This window comes from Fukomys damarensis, unplaced genomic scaffold (genome assembly GCF_012274545.1).
Source record: "Fukomys damarensis isolate Sample0158 unplaced genomic scaffold, DMR_v1.0_HiC HiC_scaffold_21, whole genome shotgun sequence".
In the NCBI taxonomy this organism is placed as follows: domain Eukaryota; kingdom Metazoa; phylum Chordata; class Mammalia; order Rodentia; family Bathyergidae; genus Fukomys; species Fukomys damarensis.
This window is the reverse complement of record NW_022900933.1, coordinates 17042881-17053149: the sequence shown is the minus strand read 5'-3', so window position 1 is coordinate 17053149 and position 10269 is coordinate 17042881. Positions and strand designations below refer to the sequence as shown.

The following is a 10269-nucleotide window of genomic DNA, read 5'->3' as shown; positions in this document are numbered from 1 at the left end:
AAATAGTAAGAACAACAACAAAACACACACAAAAAAGAAAACAGGTAAGGTATCCTTAATGATCCAGGCAAGCTGGAGTGGAATGGCTTTGCTATTTTAAACAGTGCCCAGTGTTCAGTGCCTAGTGTTCTGCTGTCCTCAGGCACCCCAGGTCTGCAAATCTTGGTTTGACTTGCGCAAGGTCCCAAGTTTGATCCCCGGTACCTAAATAAATAAATAAATAAATAGCCACATGATTTTAAAAAGTGGGGTTCTCACCTCCATCACCTCGCTGCTGGTTAGAATGCAAACTCTGCTCCTCTCCACATTTACAATACTGAAAGCTGCATTTTGCCAAGATCTCAGGGCTGCCTTTGCACTCAAGTTTGATAAGTACCATTCCAAGTTTGATAAGCATGCTCTTCCTGTCTAATTTCAGGCACCCGCCAAGGAGTTCTGTAAGCCCTGGAACCCCCGTGTCTGCATCCTTCTCCAGGAGCACTGATTTGCACTTCAGAGTGAGGGGCAGTCCCTCCAGCTCATTCCATGTGCGCCTCCCACTGAGGAGGCAAGGCGGGCTCCCAAAACCCTTGGCTTACTCAGAGATCTGAGCAAGTGCCTGGGGAGCCAAGCAATGGCGCGAAACCCCATCTTGCTTTCTCCTCAGTCCCAGGCCTGCTCCCACCTGGCAGAATGTGACGTGGAAGGCGAGAGCAGCTCATTCTCCAGACAGCTGGGTAGAGACTCCTCTCCACCCTGGGCCCAGGCGCCCAGCTCCAGCCCCACTGACCCCGGCTGGTTTGGGGATGAGCACATCGAGATGAAGAGAGCCAGAGTGGAGACCATTGTCCAAGGCATCTGTCTCTCCCCCAGCCCTCTGGTGCCAGGCAGTGCCCCAGCCGGGGCCAGCACATGCTACCTAGAGAAGGTCCCGGAGCGGAAGAGGAAGCAGAGCCACCCTGTGCAGCAAGTCCCCCTGCAGCCGGGCCCTGCCCAGAACTGGACCAACAGGAAGGGTGGTACCAGGGTGAGAGAACAACTTCACCAGCTGAAACAACAGCTAAAGTGTCTGCAAGAGCACATCCTGCAGGCTGCTGTGCCTCAGGATGCAGCTCAGGGGCCAGAATACGTGGAGCCAGGGAAAGACCCTCAGAGTGGAAAGCACAGGAATGGCTGCAGACCTCACCCCCGGACTGCCAACAGTGACCTCGGTGGGGCAGAAAAATACAGGGTGTCTGAGGTTCAACATCCGTCTGAGCTCAGGTCCCTTCCTTCTGGGGCACAGGCTTTTCTGGAGGTGCTGAAGAAAGAACTGACTGGGGCAGTGTCCCAGGCTGTGGACTTAGTATTACAAAATGTGCTGGTGGATCCGCCCAGCCACCTGACCCAACAAGGCAGGAGCTTCCAAGCACTAGTGCCAGAGAGTAGAGGCGAACCCCTTCCTCCAGGAGGAGGTGCCTGGAAAGACCCACATGTTCTGGCTGCCTTTTCTAGGAGGGTCCAATCACAAGCTGGGATCTCTTTGGGAAATTCATCATTGGCCAAGGTTCTAGATTCTCCTAGGTACTCTCTCTCTCCAAGAAGCATCTCTAAACCCTATCACGGACCCACAGCAAACTATCCTTGGACGGTGCATTCCCATATTCAGGAAAATCAGACTCTTAGCCAGCTACTGGGTCAGGGACCCACTGGCCGCTGGAGCAGTGGTCCTCCCCAGGACTTGGCTCCCCAGAGGCACCCCGCCTCAGAGCCCGCCCTGCACCCTTGGGTTCTGAGCCAGCCTTTCACTGAGGCTGGTCTGGAGAGCCGGCCCCTCCTTCCCTTGGTGAAGATGGAGCCGGGCAGCCTGCAGGCTGTACCGGATGTACTTCCTTTTTCTTCTGTCCACATATCCTTTACTAGTCATTGATAATCTTGTGTCACTTCCTGGAGAAATGAGAGGATTGGAAGTTGAGATGAAGGTGAAGACAAATAACGATATTGCATAGGGAGTGGATTGCGTTCCCACAGCCATTTTTTCTCCATTCATTCTCCCTCTCCCTTTTTCCCTGCCTTCCTCTTTTTTCTTTTCTCTCTCTCTCTCCTTCCCTCCTCCCCTCTCCTTCTCTTCCTCTCTTTGTCTCTGTCTCTGTCTGTGTCTCATCCTAGGGTCTTCACATTGAGCTACATCCCCAGCCCTTTTAAAATTTAAGACAGCGCGACCGGGGACTTAGCTCAGCGGTGCTGAGCCTGCCTGGTAAGAGCAAGGTCCTGAGTTTGATTTCCAGTACTGGAAAAAAAAAAAAAAAGAATACATAAATTTTAAGACAGGGTCTTGCTAAGTCACCCAGGTTGGGTTCAAACCTGTGATCTTCCTGCCTCAGCTTCCCAGGGCCAGGAGTGTAGGTACATGCCGCCACACCAGGCTTCTCGCGGTCTTCTTACTATTGCTCCTGGACCTTGCTTTCTCATGGCTCACAGCCTATTTACTGACCAAGTGGAAACCACGTTCTAGCATTTAGGGGCTCTGGGAAGGTTAATTTACTTTCTTCTGTAACCCATCAGATTCTGCCATGACTGACTTGTTCCTTTGGGTCTGAAGGACTTTGGTTTGTTTGCTTTTAAACTCAAATGGGGTGCTGAGACAGGAGGATTGCCACAAGTTTGAGGCCAGCCTGGGCTACATAGTTAATTCAAGGCCAACTTGAACTATATAGCAAGATCCTGCCTCAAAAACAAACACAAACAAAAACACCTCAAATGGGCCTCCAAAATATGATAAATACCATGTGGAAGGAAGAACCCTATAATTTGATTGTCAGCTGCCCATACCCCCTAGGCAGAGGGTCAAAGGAATGACTTCGTATGAGGTATAGCTTCCCCAACCTTCCCTCATGGCTCCCAGGCAAAAGGACTGCATGATCTAGATAATCTTCTGGGGCAAGAGTACTTTTCCTTAGGGACTAGAAATAGAAAGCAGCTGTCCTGAAGAAGTCAGAGGACTTCAATTTAAGGAACAGCTTTCAAGCTGGGATGGAGTCTGGGGTGGGCACAGGAGGAGAGGACCCTGCCTCCCGCAAAGGGGAAACAGGCAGTGTTTCCAAGAGTAATCACATATATTAACAGTTGTTCAGCTAGAAGAAACTGTAATAGTAGATTCTGGGTTACTTTCTTTACTGTGGAGCCTCTCAGAGCCTTTAACATGCTGATGTCTGATGCGATGCTTTGGGAGAATCTAGGCAGCCCCAAAGATCCCTCTTCCAACAAGCATTCACAGCATTAACGTTCCTGAGAACATATTTTGGATGTTGCTTTTCCCTCACCCCAACTTTGGAAACACGATCTCACTATGTAGCCCAGACTGGCCTCTAATTCATTGCAATCCTCCTGCCTCAGCCTCCTGAGTGCTGGGATTATATAGGTATGTGCCACTATGCCTGGTAGATGTCGCTATTTTAGGAAGTTATGCCTCTGTCACTGCTTCTTATGCACCTTGAGCCAGGCTCTAAAGGTTAATGTATCTGTGGAATTTAATATCAAAGTGTGAACAGTTCTGTCCTTCGCTTAGAAACAGCAGGATGAGATGGAATGGGGCGGGCTCACTACCAGGCCACCCTGCATCCTAAGTGCCGCGAGCGCCCCCTGCTGGTATTAGAAACACTCCAAAGTTCAGGCTTTGCTGGAGGAGCAAGCAACCGTAAAACCAAGAACCCTTTCGTTGGCCACCACTTCCTCTTCAGGCAGTAGGAAGTCTTGGAGGTAGAGAGGTACTAGCACAGACTTATTTCTCAGTGTGAAACAAACAAAAAAAAAAGCTCCCTGTCTGGGCCTTTGACAAGAGACCCCTGGCTAAGACCCTATTAATTTTTCTAGGCAGCAGGGAAAGAACCTTGAGAAGACTGGTCCCTCAGCACTGCTGCTACTTATCAGACACGTGCCTGTTACTGCCCTGTGAAACAGGTGCAGAGAGCATCAGGTTTTGGGCTTATGCTAAGAAATACCTAGCCAGGCATCTCGCACAGGTGAAGTACACAGATACCTAGGGAAGACTTTGGAGGCCCCGGGCAGCGTCTTACCCCCGACATTTTTCCTTCTCCCTGCTGCCTATGTTCCATACCTGGGAGTGACTCCTGTGGACCACGCAAGCCACTTAAGAGCAGGCTGCTTTACTGCAAAAAGGAATGTTCGGTCACAGACCTTGCCTGGAACAAGGCAGGGCAGGTGTGAAGGTCTCAGCGAGCTCAGCATTCACTGAGCACCTTCCCTGTGGCAGGGAGATCATGTGTGCCTGCCTCCCCTCAGCCACAGTTCTGAAGATCACAAAGCTCTGAAAAGCGCTGTGTTTTTGTTTCCCTTGAAAGTGACTCGAACTTTTTTGGTGGCAAAATCTGACATACACAGCCTGGAGGCTATTTGTAGACTTTATCCCACTTGGCATAAAGCCATACATTTTGCTGTAGGAAATGTCGGTATACTGGACTACAGGCTGCCTCTTCTGTGGCTCAGGGTATTAACATACAGCGAACGCATGTCATGCCCTATAAAATAACAGAAATTCTGAAATCTGAACTCCACTCGGCCCAGTGTTTCAGATAAAGGGTTGTGGACCTGGATCATCTCACAGTCCTCTAGTGTCAGGTATCTGAAAAGCAGAGACAAGAAACAAATTAACTTCCCCAAATCACTAGACAGAACAGGATTCAAACTCAAGACAGGACGGCCAAGCACAATCCTTGACCACTATACTCTATTTTAGGAAGGCGGCCCAGAGAAGTTAAGGGGCTTGCCCAAAGCAGTAAGTGGCCAAGTCAGTTTCTGTAGGATCCCAAATCCTACACTCTTTCCCACAGCATCAAAGAGCCTGTAGGAAGGATAAGTAGGGCCAATAGGGCCAGGGATAAGGGTCTTCCACATAGCTGGCCCAGGCCAGCTGTAACCATAGTGGGTTTGGTTTCTTTTGGTTAAAATGATTTATCCTACTAGTAAATCTTAATTGCCCTAAATCTGCAGCTCTTGAACCTGATACTAAAGATCACTCTGTAGGATTATTTTCCCTCAGTCTCAGAGTGTCCCGGGAATGTTAAACATTCTGTGTATCTCTACTTCCCTCCTCTGTGGTATTAGGGAGTCACACCACAGCATTCCTGATCTTGTTAAACAGAAAGAAATCTGTCCCAGGGTGAGGTGTGCTTTGGAGCCTAATTTCCATATATGTGTATGGATTAAGGTTGACTCACTCCATCCAACACACATTTATTGAGCACCTACTATGTGCCTAGCCTAGCGCTAGGCACCTAGAACACGAAGATAAGTAGACATGGTCCTTGCCCTCAAAGAGCTCACAATCTAAATGGGGAGACAAACATGCAGTAAAAATTCCATAAGGTCATTGCTATGACAGAGCAGTGGGAGCCCAGGGTGCGGAGGGCCTAGTTAGGTGAGGAAAGGTTCCACAGAGAACTGATCTTCTGAGCTGGGATCTGTGAGAGGAAGATGCAGCCAATAGTTCAAGTTTCTTCACTGAGCAAGAGCATAGTAAGGGCTGCTACTTGGCCTGGGTACTTGCAGCCTGGATTATACCTGCAAAGCCAATTCGAATGACAGCCAGACAGGAGATCTTTTAGGTAGCTCCTCTCGTTTTCCAGGCGAAGAAATTGAGGCAGAGAGGAAATACATCTTTACTTGAGGTTTCACAATAGTTTATCTGGACAGAGCTGCCCTCTCTACCATCCCATTCTGAAAGAGTGAATACACATAGCACAACAGCATTCAGTATCTATACATGGCACACAATACACTTTTACACAAGGCATTTTTCAAATTCTGCAACTTCACTCTGGATGGCATCCAGCTTACCTATATAACAAGTTTTAGAAAGAGAAAAATGAAGAAAATACTCTATTCAACCAGAAAAAGAGAGGGGGGTATGGAGGGAGGATGGGAGGGAGGGAAAGGAAGGAAAAGCCAGAAGGAACGGGACACACACTATTTGGATGATCTGATACAAGTAATGGATAAACTAATGTTTTAAAATGTTAACTTTCCTTGACACTGAAATAAATCCAGGAAGGCCTAAACCCTGGTCACTTGAAGAAGGCCAAACTCATGTTTTTCTTCGCACGGTACCCCAGCTCCAGCCTCCTGAAGGCTTACTTCCCTGATGTTCAGGTAAAGTCATTCACTGAGGTCCAACCTCTGCAACAGCTCCCAGTGGCAATGCCTGGCCTGGTGTGTGGCAAGTCCAAGGTCCTTGCTTCAAGTTCTCCATGCTGTTGATGGACTCGTGCAAGTTCTAGTTTTGGGGAGAGAGTACTAGAATAATCATGGATAGCTGTGGGCTAAAAAGGTTGGGTAACTGAATTTTGAGGCTTTTGAGCTGTGGATAATCCTAGAAATACACAGGAAGGAAAGGTAGAAGGAAAGAAACATTAGCAGTAAGTGGACTCTTTGGCCTCGTTTATGTATTCTGACCTTATGAAGAAGAAAGACTATGTACGGTCAGACACTGTTAAACTCACATTCAGGTCACTGTTTCTCCAAACAGTGAAAGTACATACAAATCAGTGTAACAGTAAGGAAAATCAAGCTGATTGTTGGAGCCAAACCTTGCCTGTTGCCATAGAAAGTAGATGTGCTCCATTCAAGCTTTTCAGGTCTTTCCCTCAGATTGTTGCTTGGTTGATCCCTGAAGAAAACTGTAATTTAGACTTGTCCAAGTCGTTGATAAACTGCTTCCTGATCCAGTCTCTGATCCCTTATCAGAGAGAAGGCTCCGGAGCGGCCATGCTAGCACCACAGTGGCACTGATCCTAGCAGATCTTCTCAAAGTCATTCTTAGACAACACAAAAAGGTCCAACACTTAGTAGTCCAGTACATAAAATTATTTCTAAATGGGCATTGGAGCTAATTCAGGTATTTTGTGAGCAACTGAATAGGAAAACAGTGCAGCTTCTTTTTCTAAAGGAAGCCTGTTACCTTGGGTGAGTTCATTAACATTCCCCCACGCTGAACTGGATGCTAACAGTTCTAGTTCTGAGCGCCCCATGACAGATGTCTGACTCCTTGGACCTCTTGTTTGCAGTTCAATCGCTGCACTACCTCCCAGATGATCAAATGGTTCAGCAACTTTCGTGAGTATTATTATATCCAAATGGAAAAATTTGCCCGGCAAGCAATTTCAGATGGTGTCACAAATCCCAAAATGCTGGTGGTTCTCCGAGATTCAGAACTTTTTCGAGCTCTCAATACGCACTATAACAAGGGAAGTGACTTTGAGGTAAGACAAAATACCAAGGTTCCATGAGCTATTTTGCAGTGTCTTCTCTATGTTTGGTGTTTCAGAAAAGAGCCCCCAAGAATCACTGGGGCCAATCTCTGTATCAATTATCACCCGGAGAGAATATAGCCCCAGCATCTTTTCAGGCAACAGATAGATGCAGCAAATACATCATCTTCATGCTGGTTTATAACGCAGCCTACCAGGCCTAAGGCCAGTTTAGTAACTCTCAAGTTAGGTAACTTACCTTTTGCCTTAGTACCCAGTTTTAACAATTTCTGTTCTCTGTACAGTCGGCCTTTTGTGGTTAGCCACTTCATATTCCTCCTGGAAATAACAAACATGCACGTGGTACATGCCTGTAATTCTAGCTACTCAGGAGGCCGAGGTGGGACAGCAAGTTTGAGGCCAGCTTGGGGGATCTCCATGAAGGCATACTGGTTGTACCTTAAAGTGCATCTAGGTGTTACTGGTGTGAATTCTCATCATGAGACATGTATAGCCTCTTGGGCAGCTGACGACTATTAGGCTGGCATCTTACCCTGCAGGTTCTAGGTGTCTGGTTAGACTTATTTCCCTCTTCTTGCCTTTCTCAGTGACTGTGACCAATCAGTAGTTTATTGGCATTTCCAAACACATTGTCTGCTGACTGGACTTTCAGCCAGAATGGCTGGAAACATAAACTTACACTGGTCCCAGACACTGCTGGCTCTTCGCGCGTGGGGGTGTTCACTTGACAGGCCACGATGCAAGCCTCAGGCCAAGCTGGGCCCGGAGGACCTGTGGGACACCTCATCACTTACGGTGCCAGTTTCAGCAAGGGTTCTGGAAAACCCCACTCAACAGGGTTTGAGGAATATAAGCCCTTAAGATTCAGCCCTAAGAAGTGGTGGGCTGAAGTTCAAACAGTCACGAGTATGGGGACACTCTTTTCTGCAAAAGGTATACAGAAAAGAATCTTAAAACTTCTGTGGAGCACAGATTTACTTTCAATTAGAGCTTCCTACTTCCTAAAAGTTGCCCATTAGTGGAACTAGCTCCTCCCACAAAATACACCTTGTTCCAGAGCTATCTCATTATAACTGCCATTTTAAGGTTTGTGTTTGACGAGGGAGGAGATTCCCTGGGCTGCAGAAATCCAGGGCTGGTAGAACAGGAATGCTTTTAGCCACCACCAAGGAACAGACAGCATCAGCCAGTGGGGTCTCCATGGTGCCAGTGCTTCCCACCTCACGTCTCCTCTTTTTGGGGGGTCTCTGTGGGAATGCAGGTTCCAGACTGCTTCTTGGAAATCGCCACACTGACGTTACAGGAGTTCTTCAGGGCTGTCTCCGCAGGAAAAGACTCAGATCCTTCCTGGAAGAAACCCATTTATAAAATTATTTCGAAACTGGACCGTGACATTCCAGAGATATTCAAATCTTCCAGCTATCCTCAGGAGCTGTTGCAGGGCTAACATCAAACAAAATGAGGAGTGACTCTGGCCAGAGTTTCCTGAGTTTGTCTTAAACACCATTTTAGATGTAGTCATATAAAAAGGGTACTAGGACCTCCCCCGCAGGTACTGTTTCCATTTTGATCACTTATTTCCATTTACAGAATCTATTTTAATTTTAACCTTAAGTTAAAGTTGACACTAAGTGTATTGGTGTGTTGGTGGTATATTGTAAAATAAACCCAAGTAGGAATCAGAAGACTGAGTCTCAACTCCACTGCTGCCAGGTGTCGTGACCCTGGGACCTTCCCAGCTTTTCTGCATCTGTAAAATGAGGTTGTAAAGATTCAAAGATATGTCCTAAAGTGCTCTGTAACATTTGACACAAATGTTTCTCCCCTTGTCCCAGTTTTGTTTTTTGAGACAGGGTCTCACTGTATAGTTCAGACTGCCCTGGAGCTCACTGTGTACGCCAGGTTGGTCTCGAACTCACAGCGATCCTCCTGCCTCAGCCTCCCGAGTGCTAGGATTACAGGCATGTGCCACCATGCCCAGCTGTTCAAGTTTTTAATAAGGCTATCTTATATGGATTTTTATAAGTAGCTGTTTTTATTTTAGTTACCTATATATGAAGTTTCACCTGTTTGCTACATGTGTTCACATATCTTTTGAGATTTTCACCCTGAAAAACAATTATTATCCTCATTTCTAAAATGACCACACAGAAATTTATGAACCACGAGGTAACTCCCTAAAGGATGTGAAGCTGGGACACCTGGGTTGGTAGGCACAACAGGAGCGTGAGCCAGACTGCATGCTGTCACTCAGGATCCCAGATGGGAAACAATGCCCGTGGCACTGTCGTCTGACAACCCCTGCCTGTCATTTAGGACTGACGGTTTCAACAACCTCAACACAAACTGCCTGCAGAACTTGTGTTGCTACTTGTTCACATCTGTTAGGATAATCTGTCAGCTGGACAACCCAGATAGCCTTTACCTGACCAATGCAATTGTTGCCTTAACTTTTTTTTTTTTTTTAAACCAGGAATTGAACTCAGGCGTTTACACTTGAGAGGCAGGCAGCAGCACCTCTAAGCTAAATCCCTGGCCCTAATGCCTTAACTGTTGTGGGCACAAGAATACAACTTCAAACTGTAAAAGCTAGAGTCTTAGGAGCTTTTCTGGCCCACCCTACTTAAATTAGGGAGGAAACAGGCCTAGTCTGGAGGCTGGCACAACAGGTGCACAGCCTCACAGGTGATGAATGGCATAACTGAGACAAACACATTACACACAGAAATTGAAATTCTCCCACTCTATAAAGAAATTAGTCAAACTTCCACTGGTGAAAGAACCCATGAAATCTACACTTTCTTTTTCTCACTGGCCCAATAAATTGTGACTTACTCAGAACCAAGTCTACATGCACTGTCAAAGGTGTGGGGGATGTGGCGGTAATACATGACCCAGGCTTTGGAGTCCTGAGTATGGGGAGTCTGTGAATGTATTAGCTTCCTTCCTTCCCAGTTACATAAAATGAGCTCTATATTCAGCCCCAGCTAGCACCCCATGGCTTTAAGGGTGGAATATGTGCTGA

The 10269-nt window shown here is 47.0% G+C and overlaps 1 protein-coding gene across 1 annotated transcript; it reads left to right on the top strand.

Moving 5' to 3' along the window:
- The first annotated feature begins 601 nt into the window (after nt 1-601).
- Prox2 (prospero homeobox 2) lies at nt 602-8707 on the top strand. The gene is made up of 4 exons (XM_033766875.1): nt 602-1867; nt 6019-6126; nt 7041-7235; nt 8506-8707. The coding sequence occupies exons 1-4, from the start codon at nt 614-616 to the stop codon at nt 8689-8691; spliced, it is 1743 nt and encodes a 580-aa protein (XP_033622766.1). The 5' UTR covers nt 602-613; the 3' UTR covers nt 8692-8707.
- The last annotated feature ends 1562 nt before the right edge of the window (nt 8708-10269 follow it).